This window comes from Ceraceosorus guamensis (assembly GCF_003144195.1).
Source record: "Ceraceosorus guamensis strain MCA 4658 unplaced genomic scaffold IE81scaffold_180, whole genome shotgun sequence".
NCBI classification, from domain to species: Eukaryota; Fungi; Basidiomycota; class Exobasidiomycetes; order Ceraceosorales; family Ceraceosoraceae; genus Ceraceosorus; species Ceraceosorus guamensis.
In genome coordinates this window covers 1-14811 of record NW_020290175.1, presented here as the reverse complement: position 1 = coordinate 14811, position 14811 = coordinate 1, and the positions used below count along the sequence as shown (strand labels likewise).

The following is a 14811-nucleotide window of genomic DNA, read 5'->3' as shown; positions in this document are numbered from 1 at the left end:
CCATGCGCTATTCAGACCGTTCAGGTACCTCATCCAGAGAAGGGGACCGTGCGCTCGATGACTCTCTCATCTTCAATGCTATCATCATCTCCCGTGACAGTGTGTGCCTCGATCCAAGTACCAATCTTTGGAACGACCATCGCCAAATGTTCACCAGTACTTCAGCAGTCGATGCCGGCCGATCGTGTCACACAGTCACGGGTGCATTTCTCGGCCCCAAGGCACGAGGAACGTCACGAGCTGCACATGTCAGTGAAGGAAAGAAGGGTAGGGAACGTTTGGAAGCTCATGACAGCGCTGACGCTGCCTATTGGCGCTGACAGGAATACGTAGAATGCTCGCAAGGTAGAACGCACAAAGGGGCGTCTTTTGCGTCGTGTGCAGCTTGTCAAGCTGACCCAAAAATCTGGCCATCGCATTCTCACTGAGACTATCGACGCTATTGCTGCTGGCGCGCCATGCGCACATAGTCTGCAGAGAGCCCCAAGAGCTGTGCGAGATCGCCGAGCCCAGTCTCACGTCTGGCTCGAGATTCAGCAACTCGGCGGCCATTAGCGGTGAAGCTTTGGAAAGCCGTGGCAGTGAGTTGCTCCTTTTGCCCTTGAATGTCCTGCATGCGGTTCTCGATCGTGCGCTGAGCAATGAACTGCGGATGCGTGCAGTCAAGGAGGCGGGGTAAAGGTCAGTCAGAAAGCCGCGCTGTGTGTCGTCTTTAGCAATGCAGGGCACCACGGACTTACATGAAAGACTTTGCACGGACGAGTCTGTCCAATTCTGTGGATACGATCAACAGCCTGCTGCTCGATGGCGCTCTGCCACCACGGATCAACGATGATGCAAACGCTGGCTGCTGTCAGATTGAGACCCAGTGATCCTGCACCAATAGTGAGTAGCATGACGCGCGGAACAGTGGTACCAATGCCCTCTTGTTCGTCTTTCGCTGCTTGACTGATCGCCGACACACCTCGTGATCCCCGAGGCTGGTTCCTAGAGTTGCCTTGAGCACGGCGCAGGTCCAACTCGGCAAGTAAGCGGCGCACGCGATAAGATCCCTTCTGCTCAGCTGCTCCGGCGGTCACGGCGGGCAAGGTGCTCGGCCCCCGAGGTCTCCGAAGACGTATGCTCTCTGCAGCCAACGGTCGGCGAAAGCTCGCAAGGCTGAGCTCACGACGCTGCTTGCTCATGCTTCCGTCAAAGCGGCAATGAGGAATGTCCTCCTCTTTGAGTCGCTTTGATATGACGTCTAGGTGCTTGGCGAAGTTGGAAAAGATGAGGATCTTCTCTGTAGGGTCTTGTTCCTCCAAGCCTTGCAGAATGCGCAGTATCTCGTCGAGCTTTGCGCTTCCACCCTCTGCCGTCCAATGCGCATCCTGACTTTCGCTAGGGATCACCGGCGAAGCTTGTTCGGTCTTCTCGGCTTGGGGAGGCGGGAGCGCGACCAGCTCCGTAGCCTTACTCAAGGGCTTGCGATCTAGCGGACATTTAGCGCTGGGTCCCGCTATGATAGTTGAGATGCACTCTTTGCAGAACACGTGAGAGCACGGTGTAATGACGGGCTCGTTAGTGAAGAGAGCTTGCAAGCAGATAGGACACTCTTCGCTGGCGGAGACGGCGGCTTCGAGCTTGGCCTGAAGTCGCTCTCTGTCCGCTGCAGACAGTCTTGCAGAATTGCTGGCAATTTCCGCGCGCTTCGACCAGTCATGTGTCTTGAGCTGCTCTAGTAGGTCAGGAGACACCAAGCTTCTGTGGCAAGAGAGCTGTCGGAGCCACATCAGGAAGACGAGAACGTTTGACCGCTCTTCACGCAGGACCCCTCGTTGAATCCAAATCTGGACGTGTTCCTGCATCGCGCGCTCGCAAAGCTCGTAGTAGGTTCTGTCAGCTTCGCGTAGAGGTATAGTGTGTTGGAACACGTCGATTTGTGGAAGTTCCACCAGGGCACGTCCATCGTCGCCTTTCATCGCCTTGACTCGACGCAAGACCAGAGTCTGCACGATGGCATTGAGCAGGCGCGTACCGTTGCCATTATTGTGGCGGATACTGCGCTCTATACCATTCGTCCAAGCTCTGGTATCGTCACAGAAGGGCTCTAAACCGTGCCACGCACATAGTGTGCCCAAGTCCTTTGTGCCGTTCACGATCGGCGTGCCGGTCACGCTCCACTTGCGTTCGGTCTGGAGGTCAGTGATCGAGTTGAAGACGGCCGTCTTGTGATTGCGAGCTGTATGTGCCTCGTCAAGCACAACGCGCCTCCATAGCGTCGTGTATAGCAGACCCGACGCTTGATGGAAGTCGTTCCCCAGTGCTCCTGGAGATCTTGGAACATCCGCAGCCGAAGCTGTGTCAGACAGTGGCGTGTCGTCGTACGAAGCGCCAAAGTCACTGTCCGTCTCATAAACCCTGGTCGCAGCAGTGGCTCTGGCCTTCCCTTTGCGGCGTTTGCTGGACCGATCCTTCGCAGTCTGCCTTCTTTTCTTGACTTGCTTAGAAGCAGCTTCTGCAGCCTCTTTCAGCTCCTTTTTTAGACGCTGAATGCTGCTTTCGAGCATCTCGATGTCAGCTTCTATTTCAGCTAGCTGATCAGTTGTCAGACCAACAGCCCTCCGACGTGCGATTGCGTCATGCAGCTCGTCCTCGAGAGGCAGGATTGTCGCATTGTACTCGGCCTCAAGCTCGACTGCTGCGCGCGCCTGCAGGATCGGCTTGTGCTGATTTTTGAGGGTATCCCAAGTGGTGATGACGATGTCGTACTCCTCAAAGCTTTCGGTTTGCCGGATCGCCGTCGGACCATGATAAACCATCGCCTTTATACCGCGAGTGTGCGTCTCGATCTGCTCGAGCCACTGATTCGCTATTGACAAGGGACACACCACGAGCGTAGTATCACTCCAGCGATCTTTCCTTTTCGTCTGCTTCTTCCTGACGTGGACATTCTCTGTCTGCGATTTGAGTTTCGATTTCTTGACCGATCGCTTGATCGTCGCGCGCTCATCTGAGTCTGAATCGGTGCCTGATGAGGAAGCAAAGGTCAAGTCGAAGATTCTCGCTCCCTTGAGAGGCGTCGATGCGGAGGCTGACGTAGAGGGAGTCACCTCGTGCTTGATGCTTGGGTTTGAATGACGAGGGTCCACGGCCACTTCTTCGAGCTTCTCGGCGCCTGCGCCATCCTTGTCAGACAAGCATAGAGCGATGATTTGTAGTGTCTTTCCGAGACCCATGCCATCAGCAAGAATGCCGCCTCTGGGCAGCACAGGTCGTCTGCGCGTAGCTTCTTCCTTCGCCAAGTGCCACCAGTAGAGGTTCTTGCGGGCGTCCCACCGCGGCACCCACAGCAGCTGCTGATCATCTTTTGTGGTGGGCATCTTGCGGTGCTCGGCAGCAACCATCCATCGCAGGCCCTGCAACTGGTGCATATGTAGTTGCGTCACCAAGCCACGACGGCGCAAGGCATGCGGATCCGCGTACTTTGGCAGCCGCGCCACGTCAAAGGCAGCTTCCTCGCCATACAGAGCAGACATTGCGTCTGGTCCTCGATATTGATTCTGCGCCATTGTGTTGAGCAGTTCCTCGAGTTGACCTGGTCGCGAAGACGGTCCTTGCTGATCGTGCGGGTGGTGAAATTGAGCGCTGATTTCGGCTGGATCGGCGTCAACCTCTACAAGTTCGCCATCAATCTTCACATGCCGCCTTGGGAGAGGCAGAGGGTCTTGTGACGATGTTTGGTGATAGTTGAAGTCGTTAGCTTCTGCGCGTTCCTGACATACAAGCACGATGGACTCACTGTCTGAAGTAGCAGAGGCAGCGCGGTGTGAGTTGGCCGCGTGCGCTTGCAGAGCATCATTAACAGCGTTGGTGGCCCATTGGTATCCCTCCGCGAGACGCGCACTCCAGGAGGAGGCAGCGGGGCCTGGCTCAGGCTTCGTCGACCGGGATGCGTGCTGGGGTAAGACGTCATGGTCGTCCTGTGGACTCGGTCCTTGCGCACGCGATCGGTCCGAGCCAAAAAAGGCATTGAGCGTGCTCTGCTTTGGAGGCGACTTGGGCCCTTCTGTCGCAGCTGTTGCGTTGACCACGTCTTGAGCTCTTGTAAGGCCCTCGTGAAAGACTTGTGTGCTCCCCATGCGCCTCCGGGAGTCGACCAGTCTGGTCTTGTCGGCAGCCTGCAACTCTTGACGCAGGCGGCTTAGATCATCGACACCGTCGTCTCCTCCAAAGCGTGGGGCTTCCACAGATCCTGACGCACTCGTGGATGGATGAACGGACGGAGAAGTGCGGTCTCTGATCTCGATGCGCGATGGCGTCCCATGATACGGTGCATCCGCGCCACCTCTCCTCAGCGCTGCTTTTTTGGCTTCTTGTGCAAAGTCAGCAGCTGACGGGCCATCCCCATTTGGATTGAGGAAGACGAGCTTGTCACGAGGCGCTAGACGACTGACGAGGCTTCTGACACGTTTGAGGCATTCAGCTGCATGCTCAGCGGGTGTAGAGAGGTCGATGCCAATGCTGAATGTTTCGGGTAGGCTGGACACATCTGCAAGAGTGTGGAATGAGAGTCGATCAGGACGTGGACGCGATGGTGCTAACGGTCAAGGCGGCTGTGGTAATGCTTACCTACTATGAAGGACTCGAGCTGAATGGAGGCCCTGCTGTGCACGATGTCAATCATCGACCTGTACTCGGCGCCCACGACGCTGCCCAAGCGTACAGGTCCAGAATTGTGGATGCTGCCTGGCGCATCCACTGCCAATGATCCACCTGAAAGATGCACTCGAAGTTGCTTTCCACATTGAGCACGTATAGCGTTGGCACTACTCTGCGCATCCACTCCTATGCGGCGCCAGGAAGAGAGGTGCGAAGGTCAGACTCGCGCGTGTATGCTGACATGCGGATCGAACAGGTAGAGATTGACTCACCAAGCTTGAGTGTGCAAATGCGTGAGGCTTGCGAGGGGGCTGACGCAGATCCTGTCGCCAGAGCTGCCGTCTCTGACAACGAGGGGTTCCTCGCTTGAGAGGGATCTAAAGACGATGTCGCAAGACTGCGAAACCCGACCCCTTGCACCGAGCCGACTTCACCTCTTGAAGTAGCGCGTCTGGCAAGCGGGGCTGATCCGTGATGCTCATCGTGCTCGGCTGAAAGTGTTGCGCGATCAGGTAGTTCGGAGGGTAGGGCTGACGCCCTGGATGAGCTTGCTCGGTTTGTGGCGCGGTCGAACTGAGGAGCGGGAGGTCTGACGCTGGCACTTGCGCTAGTACTGGCAATGTCGTGCCTGCCCGCGAAATTGGACAGGCGTTTCTGCTTAGACCCTCCTCTCCAGGATGTCAGAACGATTTGCTCGTCGTCCGAGTTCGATCCGACAGCCGTCGGACGCTTGTATGCGCCGTCCTCATCGGAATCGGAAATCACAATGACGTTGGTAGGAGAGCGCGGTGCCTGAAGCCATGCACAGCAGATGGACGGCACATGCACAGACGCACAAGAGATGGCGGCCACAATCAGCGAGCGAATGGTGGGATATTTGGAATAGGACACTTTAGAACCCCGACTCACCTCCGTGAGGTCGATGCTGACCTGTGGCGGCATGGCTTGCGGTGTTGACAATCGGGTGGATGCTTGGCTGGCAGATGACGCTTGTGGACGAGCAAGGTGAACCTCTGTGATGTGCCAGATTCACCCTGGTGAGAACGACTCGCGGCAGGAGTACAAACGACTATCGCGTGCCACAAGAGAGACGAGCGCCCCGTCGAGGTGCGCAGTGCGGCGAGTGATGGTGCAAATCAAGCCGTGTCGTCATCGACAAGCGCATATCTGGGGTCGGTCATGAGTTGAGCGCCGGGGCGATGCAGTCCAAGTGCGTGGGGCTAGGCATGTGCACTGGCGGGCCTCACAAGCGCAATAAGGTGGCGCGTGGTTTGCTGAGACGATCCAGCATCGGGTGGCTCACTCACATCGCTCGCGCTCCTGTAACTGCGTACACTTCGGAGGCGGGTGGATGATGGTGAGGGAGCTCTACATCTGCTGATTCGTGTACAACTCGATCCTACGTCCGCATAGCTCATCTGCGCCACGACTCACATCAACCCTTGACTCACCTTAGCGCTCACAACACACACGATCGATGCACGCGCGCAGCACGGCCATGCACCGCGACCGCGGCACTACATACAAAGACTACTCACGACTCTACTACTTTTGACTGTGTGCGTGTAAAGTACACAGTCGCGACACACGCCCAGAATCAAAATTTCGAATGATTCATCGTGCACATAGTTAAGAGTCAGCAGTCAAGAGCGTTGAGTCCGAGTCAAGAGTCAGTTGTGAGTCACAAGTACAATTCTAATCAGAGCCGCTTCTCGTCACGTGACTCGCAGCGAAAACACCCCCCCCCCCCCCTGCCTCCCTGTTGCAGTGCTTTCCATCCGTCTATAGTAGCTTCTGGACTCGCCCTCGTTGTGCGTTCGTTCTGCATTTGTTGGGCTCTCGAATTGCGGTATTGGTACGCTCGCGGTACGCGTTTTGAGCTTCCGCCCTACGATCCGTGAGTTTTCGTGTGCGTTTTCGTCGACTTTCCTAGCCTCGGCGCGGGCGAACGCGGAGTCCACACCGCGCCCGGCCCATCCGCGTTCGCCTGCGCATACATGTGTGTATGCGCTCATGTGTATGCGCTCATTCTGCGCCGACAGCTTCTTGACACACATTCATCTTCGCGACGAATCCTACATGAAGCCCAGGCCAAGGAGTAGCAACGATTCGTGCAGAGCGAGTGCCAAAAGCCGAAGAGTGCGGAGGATTCGTGTAACGTGCGAAAGGCACCATACGCAGATGCACGCGCGCGAGAGCGCACTCGCCAAGTGCTGTTTCTGCGTATCCGATGCACTCTCTTTGCGCTCATCTTTGCTATCGATCCGCTAAACCTCTGCGCTACTCGCTCTGCATTACCTAGGCACACTCTTACCCAGACGTTTCTGCGAGACCCGACTCACACGTGCCCACCAAGAGTCAGATAAATGCGAACGCGGATGATGCCTGCAAGCATCACGAATGGATGGTAGTACAGATTGCTCATGCACGATAGCTGCAGGGTGGCGTGTACATAGTGGGGAAGCGCACTTATCACGTGATCCCCACAATGGCTTTGGACGAAACCTCAAAAAAATTGCGGGAGGAAAGCGTGGACGCAATTGCGCGTTTCCATGTCGTTTTCATATGAGGTGCTCGTTTTTCACGCGCTCTTCACAAAGGGCTACAGACGTCGCTGCCGCTTCTTTGCGCTGGATGTATGCGGCACATCTAGGCATATGGACGGTCCTGAGCCGCGGCGTCTTCGCCGCTCACCGTGTATCCACACGATCACGAAGACGCGTTTCCGTGTCGTTTTCAGATTAGGTGTGCGTTTTTCGCGCGCTCTTCACACAGGGCTACAGACGTGGCTGCCGTACTCTGCAGAGCTTCTTGACCTGGGTGTATGCGGCGGATTCAGCGACAAGGACGGTCCTGAAAGCTGGAGAAGGCGCGGCCTCTTCCGCGCTCACCGTGTATCCACACGATCACGAAAACGCGTTTCCGTGTCGTTTTCAGATTAGGTGTGCGTTTTTCGCGCGCTCTTCACAAAGGGCTACAGACGTGGCTGCCGTACTCTGCAGAGCTTCTTGAGCTGGGTGTATGCGGCGGATTCAGCGACAAGGACGGTCCTGAAAGATGAAGGAGCCGGGACCCCTTGGGCGCTCACCGTGTATCCGCACGATCACGTGAGTGTCAAGGTGATCACGTGAATCTTGAAGCCCGCGGGTCCGTCCAGACGCGGAGGCAAGCAATGAAGTTGCCGCTCAGCTTTGGGCGCGTGAGCTAGGAGCAGCAGGCTACAGCATCTCCAACCACCCGAACACAACCACCATCCCTCATGCTGACGAATCAGCCCACGCTTCGAGGCCGAGTGTGTGCGCAGCTTGACTGCTCTGGACCAGCAAACCTGCGCTTGTCACGCCGTGACCGTGTTCGCAGCTTCGGCCAGAGCCGTTGAATCGCAGATCGCCTCTCCGGCACCAGTGCTCATCAATCTGGACTAGCTCGCGTCCGAGCAGGCGTGCTCTACAATCTCGATAAAGTGGAGCAGCCTTGCCCACTCATCGCATCATTCCAAGGCCAACAAGTTGTGCTGCGCCTGGGAGCACACATTATATGCACGCATGCAATTAGCTCAGCATGGCGGCCGTCGAAGCTCGAAGCGCACGCCCAGCCGCCGAACCACCGGCGAGCAGCGGTAGACGTCTCAATTTTGGCTCTCAGGAGATACGAAACCTCTCTGCGTCGCGCACCAATGCCACACGTCTTGCAGACATCATTCACTTTGATCAACAGGCGCGTGGCGACTCCTTGGACTCGAGACATGCAGATGTCTTCATCGCTCAGGTACACGAGTGCGAAGGCACCTTGGCGCCGTTCAGGTGAGCCGTGTTCCTACTCTGACGCGCCGATCTTGTTCATGCGCTCAGCAGAACTAGACTAACATCCCGCTCGATCACACGCCAACCTTGTGCTCTGTCAGCGTCACCAATACCGTGGACAGCGAAGTCCTTCCGCCCTTGGAGTTTTGCTACACGGACGCCATCATCCAAAGCACGAACGTGCCTGCCGCGCAGCACCCTCCTGTGCTTCCCAAAGGCTGCTCGTGCGACGACGATGTCTGCGACCCCAAACACTGCGAGTGCCGTCAGATTGGGCGCGAGTTCGATCCGACCTGGGCCAACTTCGCAGCCGATGCATTGTAAGTTGCATGTATGCATGGGCGCGAGTCCTCCCATAGGATGGGATTGTTCTTCCTCGCGTTGTTCGCGAGACGCCTGCCCAAGCTGAAGCTGCAACGCCCTGCGTCTCCATTTTTGTTCGCGTCATCCCGACTTTTCAGCGCCTACAAGGCCAATGGCTTTTTAGCGGAAGGTCCCCGACAGTACCCAGGCACCACCATTTGGGAGTGCAATGAAAACTGCGGTTGCAGTGTCGATTGCCCAAATAGAGTTGTCAGCAAAGGCAGAAAGGTCTGGCTCGATCTCTTTAAAACAGAGGGGAAGGGCTGGGGTATTAGAAGCCCAAAGGCTCTTGAGCGTGTAAGTATCATTGAATCACTCAGCGAGCTGACTTGGATGACGATCAGAGCTGAGTCAGACTCACCTCTCTTCATTTCGTCTTTAAGGGCACTTTTGTGTTGCACTATGCTGGCGAGTTGCTGACATATGACGAGAGTCAGGAACGAAGCGAGCTGTACGAGGAGATGGGCAATTTGTACACGTACGATATAGACACTTGGTGGGTTCCAAGGCAGATATACTATCAGCCCTTTGAAGATGAGATTGTCGCCAAAGCGGGCGGAGGTGAGAGGGGCGCACAGGCCCTGCTGGCTAGGAAGAGAGAAGTCATCGGTGCCGAGGACGTCAAGCGCGAGCAGGGAATCACTAAAAGCGAGTACACAGACGCCAAAGAGCAAGTCGACGTATCGTCGAGCGAAGCAGAAGAAATTTGGGAACGATTCATACGCGATAAGATCTCTTCCAGAGACGAACCATTCACGCTAGATGCAGCACTCTGGGGCAACCTCAGCCGATACTTCAACTCGTCATGCGAACCAAACATGGCCACGTACACCGTGTATACATGTAAGTGTCGTTGTGGCTAGATCCTCACGCTCAAAGCTTATCAGAGACCGGCTCCGCTCGACGCGCTCACTGATGCTCCGTGTCGTCAATGCAGCCACTCGAGATTTTCGAAGGCCGCTCTTGGCATTCTTCACCACTCGAGCGATTGAAGAGAATGAAGAGCTCACATTTTGCTACTCTGGTCAGTCACAAGAAGAGGCAGAGGAGATGACAGATGCTGTGCAGCGCGACAAGGCTATAGAAGAGCTCGCAGAGAAGCCCGTCGGGCAGGAAGTCGGTGTCAATTCCAAGCTGAGCGCAATCAAGTGCCTGTGCGGTACCCGCAAATGTAAGGGTTTGCTCTTCAGAAACAACTGAGACAGGACATGAGCACCAGGTGCCAACTGATCGCGACAGTGAACAGTAGCAACAAACGCTAGCGAAGGGGTCGAGCCACGACAGCGAATTTCAATGGTCGGTTGGCAGTGAGACTCTCGAGTGCTGTGTGTACAAGTAGGCGTGCAGCCAGGCCACGATGACGGACCTGAATTGAGTCTGGATCTGAATGTGAGATCACATCCGCGGCTGGGTGGCGAACCGAAAGCTCAAGCTTTGTCGCCCGTCGTCTGGGTCACATCGGTGGGAGCCGCCTTGGACGCAATTCTGAGCGTCAGCTTTGCAGCGGGCCCGTCTCCCTGCCATTTGGCGCTGACATCCCTCAAGTCTTCAACTACCCAATCAGCCCCGGCTTCCCACATGCTCCGTTCCGAATGTGTGGTGCATAGTCCCAGCACTCTAGCACCAGAAGCTTTGCCAGACCTGACTCCAGCGGGGGCATCTTCCACGACGACGCACTGCTGAGGAGGTGCCAAGGCTTTCTCCGCTCCGAGCAAGTAGGGGAAGGGGTCCGGCTTGCCTCGCGCACAGATGTCGCCCGTGATGAAGATCTCTGGTGGCGCGGACACTTGAGACGAGGCGAAGCCGACATGAGCGTATGCGGCAGTTGCTGACGTGACGATGGCCCAACCAGCCCTTCGCATTGGACTTTCACTGCGGCCAGCGCTAATCTGTTTGACCAAGCGAGAGACTTCTGCGTCAGTGCTCTGCTGTCCACGCTCTTCTTGCTGTTGAGCACACAGCTGCATGACAATCAAGCTCCCGTGCGAGCGAGTCCGACGTAGGTGCCGCTTGCACAGCACAGCATCGACGAGCTGCATCATGGATTCGAACCGGTACAGCACCGTCCGTAAGAGTCCTTCTACTCACGTCTCGTAGCAGCTCCTTTGCGCCAGGCATAGCGTCGATCCTGCCGTCCTGCCTCTTTCCATCCAAGCAATCTTGTGCAATTTCACTGATCCTGCCTTCGAAGATGGCCACCTCTTTGGGCATGTCTGCTGCTGGGATGGAAGGGACAAACCTGGTCAGATTCTCGACCGTTCTCCATCCATGACAAGTCTTGAGCTGTATTGATGTCGCACCGCGAAGAAAGCACGGAGTCAGCGTTCGGCGCGTGGTGCGCCAGTTCGAAAGCTACGCGGGGACGGTCAGCTGCCGAATTCTCTGCTCACCACCTCGTCGTAGTCGAGTCCAAACCTGTCGCATGTTTCCCGCCAAGTGGCATTGACTGCGGGTGTAGAGTCGATGAGGGTACCGTCCATGTCGAAAAGTACAGTGTGAACGTCGCATGAGATCTCCAGAGCGGCATTGGCCTCTGGTGCTGGGTTGGTGCTCGACATATTGCAGTCGCCGTGGGTGGTGCCAGCGAGAGAAGTGCAGGTGTTCGAGACGGAAGGAGGGGTGGCGGGTGGTTCTGTCGCGCACAGAGGCTCTTCGCAGCCTCCTGTGTAGTCGAGAGATGCTATGGAGATCGAGAGATGCTATGGAGATCAAGTCAAGCGACGGCGAAGGCGAGATGCCTTGGCGCTGGGTGTTGTTGACGAGGAGGGTGCAGGGTTGAGTGCAAACGTGATGGCACGTCTACTCAATTGTGTGCGCGCAACTGGGCGCGCCTCTTTATAGTTTGCTTGCCAAAGAATCGTGAGATGTGACCACGCAAACACGAATGTGAATCGAATGGTCCAGCAAGAGCAGCCTGCCGAACTCACCTCGCGCATGCACATGCAGTGCACGCCAAGCCGCTTTGCACCACAGCACGGCGGTCGCGTTCCCCTCGCGAGCACGAATTAAGCCAGGCGGCCCGATCAGCTGCATGCAGCAGGGCAGTTGACCAGTCAACAAAGTCCGCTCGGTTTTCCGACCCCTGGCAATTGCAGCAGCAGCAACGCAACAGAGGGCACACAAAGGCGTGGCATCAGGCACATTCACCATTGATGCATTTATTCATCATCTGACGACGTATCAGCAGTGCGTGCGGCCGGCGCACCCGAGCAAGCCACCTGGAAGCTTGACGCAGACAAGAGACTCGCATGAATTTCGTGAGAGCCCGTATCTGACTGTGCCACGCACTGACTTGTACGTATGTACTAGCTCTAGCTCTGGCCGGGTTCCTCTTTGCAAGGTGATGGGGCTGTGACTTGAATCAGGGTGCCTCGACTGTGACGACTCAGCCGGCTGGTGCATATCCATGATGCTGCGCGTGGGGCTGGCTGTCAGCTTTCATGCAGCCGGGTTCGGAGTCTCCTCGGTCGCTTCAATCACGCTGCGTACTCGTGACTGATGTGTTGAAGACACTCCATTGGCATCGCCAGCCAGCGCGGCAGCCCCTCTGTACTCGGCGAGACGCCAGACTGCTCAACATACCGCCCATCTCACCAGCAGAATCAGTACCGCATTGTGTGTACCTGGCTGGATGCAGCGCGATCCGCAATGCACTGTTCCTCAACGAGGGCTTCTCCCGCGTCGCAGCCGACTCGAGCACGGGGGGGGGCATTCGTGGCTACTGTGCATCCAATGCCCTCTTTAGCAGGCATCACCTCGCAGAGAGGATACAGGCGTACTGCAGAGAAGGACATTTCCACATTTGAGGCTCATTCGCTCGACACCACGACCGTGACAGCACTCCAAATGCCATTGCCGCTGTGCGTAATTACGACGTGGTCGTGTTCGAGTGCTCAGCCAGCAGCAGCAACCAGCAAGCATCGTCGAAGATAAGACGTTCTGTTCACTTTGACGCGTGGGGGGGGTTATCACAGTCGATTACGTCGGGCCGACAAATCGCCGGCCAAACGGGCCAAAGACTGTGGCTGACCCTTGAACCTCCCCGCGCGCGGCTGAGGCGGCGGCGGCGGGTTGTCACCTCGACTACACAGCAAATCACACGCACAGCGTGTTCAGAGGGACACGTACGCGGCCCCCCGTGCTGCCTTGATCCCTCTCTGGGTGCGTAGCAAAATGAATGTGCGACCGTGCTGCCCGCAACCCTGCAGTGCACCAGCTCGTATAGCTGATTTGAGGCGCTGCATCAGCTGACGGGGCCAGAAACCATCTCAAGTTGCGCAACCCAGCGGTTCTGACAAAACAGGAGTGTATGAGGACGCGACGTCCGCTTCTTGTTTGCGCTTGCTCGCTACCTACACATGTCGTCTGTGTGGGTCGACGGCCGACCGATAAGCGCCCATGCACACCCAGAGGTCAGTCCTGATGGGTGAGATAGGCGGGTAATACGTCTTGGTCTTTGCCTGGACCGACAGTCCTTGCGCCGTCGAGATACGAATGAACGAAGCTTTCAGCCCTGCATGGCGGGGTGGCAGAGCGCACAGAAGCTCCTCAAATGAGTGCTGCGTCCAGGGCTCGCATCGCTGACCGTGCTGGCATCAAGCTGCTGACCTACAGGTGTCGAATCACGACCAAGCACTAGTTGTCTGCCTTGCCTACCGAGCTGACGCCGGCGAAAGCGCGTGCCGTTGGATGGCACCGCAACATCACGAGTCGCGCTCCGAGGTGTTCGCTCGCGGCCCCATTGACTTGGGCTGCTCGCCCGACCAGCTCATCGCACCGTCTCTGCCCGCGTCAATTGATCGGGGCGCATAGCGAAGGGATGCCACGGCTTGATGCACTGAGGGCAGAGTGAAGCTATTTCGCTTCATCCTAAAACGTAGCCCACCACAGACGTTGAAGGACTTTTTGCGCCGCGTAGTGACTCTCAGCAGCCCGTACTGCACAATGTGCAAACACATGACCGGCGTCTGATGGCCGCCTCACAGCTCTAGCAACTGCGGGTCAGGAATGTGTATATTCTATTGTGCAATCCTTGGCAATGGGGCAAGCTGGCAAGATGCGTGTACTCGCGACTGTCGCTGCCTGTCAGAGCAATCGTGCTCGTTGTTTCGAGGCAGAGAAACAAACGATTCTGGGGAATTTTCGCGCCAATGAGTCTTGAGTGACGTCAGGCGCCTTTGCTTCGGCACAGTCTTGAGTAGCTACGCTACCTCTACGCATAGATGCAGTCACGAACCCGTGATTGCAAGCACCGCGTCGAGTGGCAGCGCAGCTGGTGCAGCGGTCCAAAAGCTCCGCCGCGTCGGATGCAAGAGGTGCCGTTTGAGTCACTATAGACGACGCTGCGTCCGGTAGAGGCGACGGAGTCTGCACCGATTGGCTGGGATATCGCGCTTGAGAGGCGCGCGCCGTGTATGTTGCCTCAATTTTTGGTATACTGTAAGAAAAAATCTACTGCCAGACATCAGCAAACCAGCTGTCTAGTGCTTGTCCTGATCAACAGAGCACAAGCGCTAGTAGAGCGAGGCAAAGTGAGATGTGCGAGCATCTTGCTGGTCGAATTCTACGAGTGTCGGCTCATTCGAATGAGTTTTTGCGACTCGACACATCTGTTCGTCTCCTCATCTTCAGCACCTCCGGTTCGCCCGTCGAGAGCTGGGTGTGGTTTGATGCGCAGGTGTGTGAGAGTCGATGTGACTTCATTGGTGACGTCGTCGGAGGTGATGACGTCGCATGTTCTCTTGAACGACCATTGTTGGGACAGCTTTGGTGTTGAGCTCGCTTGCTTGCAGGCTGAGCTTCGCTGGGGTGACGACGACGATGAAGGGATTGAGCAGCGTCTCGACGCAGTTCTCCTTCCGCAAGACTGCCTGCCAGCTCTCACGAGCTAGCAGCCAGCATTGCTGATGCACATTGTGGACGTGCTTGCCGATGGCCAGACCAGAGGAGAGTGTGAACGCAGTGAAAGATACGACGGGATGGTGGTGGTCGTGAAGAACGATCC

At 56.6% G+C, this 14811-nt stretch overlaps 5 protein-coding genes across 5 annotated transcripts; 2 read left to right on the top strand and 3 right to left on the bottom strand.

Annotated features, from left to right (window-relative positions):
- Positions 1-439: 439 nt before the first annotated feature.
- Positions 440-5583, bottom strand: IE81DRAFT_350720 (hypothetical protein; the record flags this gene model as incomplete). Its single annotated transcript, XM_025516591.1, has 6 exons — positions 440-646; positions 741-3706; positions 3782-4531; positions 4612-4827; positions 4914-5433; positions 5551-5583. The coding sequence occupies 6 exons, from the start codon at positions 5581-5583 to the stop codon at positions 440-442; spliced, it is 4692 nt and encodes a 1563-aa protein (XP_025365987.1).
- A 2528-nt stretch (positions 5584-8111) lies between these two features.
- Positions 8112-9040, top strand: IE81DRAFT_73690 (hypothetical protein). The gene is made up of 3 exons (XM_025517590.1): positions 8112-8444; positions 8546-8775; positions 8906-9040. The coding sequence occupies exons 1-2, from the start codon at positions 8203-8205 to the stop codon at positions 8766-8768; spliced, it is 465 nt and encodes a 154-aa protein (XP_025365986.1). The 5' UTR covers positions 8112-8202; the 3' UTR covers positions 8769-8775; positions 8906-9040.
- On the top strand, positions 8349-10121 carry IE81DRAFT_73632 (SET domain-containing protein). Its single transcript, XM_025517589.1, has 4 exons — positions 8349-8444; positions 8546-9104; positions 9191-9650; positions 9745-10121. The coding sequence occupies exons 2-4, from the start codon at positions 8778-8780 to the stop codon at positions 10005-10007; spliced, it is 1050 nt and encodes a 349-aa protein (XP_025365985.1). The 5' UTR covers positions 8349-8444; positions 8546-8777; the 3' UTR covers positions 10008-10121.
- Positions 9828-11694, bottom strand: IE81DRAFT_327108 (HAD-like protein). Its single transcript, XM_025515011.1, has 3 exons — positions 11198-11694; positions 10896-11090; positions 9828-10696 (listed from the first exon to the last, which is right to left on the bottom strand). The coding sequence occupies exons 1-3, from the start codon at positions 11363-11365 to the stop codon at positions 10235-10237; spliced, it is 825 nt and encodes a 274-aa protein (XP_025365984.1). The 5' UTR covers positions 11366-11694; the 3' UTR covers positions 9828-10234.
- Positions 11479-12102, bottom strand: IE81DRAFT_73585 (hypothetical protein). The gene has a single exon (XM_025517588.1). The coding sequence runs from the start codon at positions 11955-11957 to the stop codon at positions 11643-11645; it is 315 nt and encodes a 104-aa protein (XP_025365983.1). The 5' UTR covers positions 11958-12102; the 3' UTR covers positions 11479-11642.
- Between the last annotated feature and the right edge of the window lie 2709 nt (positions 12103-14811).

Coding starts and splice junctions, on each gene's coding strand:
- IE81DRAFT_327108 (XM_025515011.1), bottom strand. CDS start 11,365: ATGTCGAGCACCAACCCAGCACCAGAGGCCAATGCCGCTCTGGAGATC. Junction 11,091..11,197: donor GACTCGACTACGACGAGGTG/GTGAGCAGAGAA, acceptor ACATCAATACAG/CTCAAGACTTGTCATGGATG. Junction 10,697..10,895: donor CAAAGGAGCTGCTACGAGAC/GTGAGTAGAAGG, acceptor TTGGTCAAACAG/ATTAGCGCTGGCCGCAGTGA.
- IE81DRAFT_73632 (XM_025517589.1), top strand. CDS start 8,778: ATGCATGGGCGCGAGTCCTCCCATAGGATGGGATTGTTCTTCCTCGCG. Junction 9,105..9,190: donor GCCCAAAGGCTCTTGAGCGT/GTAAGTATCATT, acceptor TTCGTCTTTAAG/GGCACTTTTGTGTTGCACTA. Junction 9,651..9,744: donor CACGTACACCGTGTATACAT/GTAAGTGTCGTT, acceptor TCGTCAATGCAG/CCACTCGAGATTTTCGAAGG.
- IE81DRAFT_73690 (XM_025517590.1), top strand. CDS start 8,203: ATGGCGGCCGTCGAAGCTCGAAGCGCACGCCCAGCCGCCGAACCACCG. Junction 8,445..8,545: donor GGCACCTTGGCGCCGTTCAG/GTGAGCCGTGTT, acceptor GTGCTCTGTCAG/CGTCACCAATACCGTGGACA.
- IE81DRAFT_73585 (XM_025517588.1), bottom strand. CDS start 11,957: ATGGTGAATGTGCCTGATGCCACGCCTTTGTGTGCCCTCTGTTGCGTT.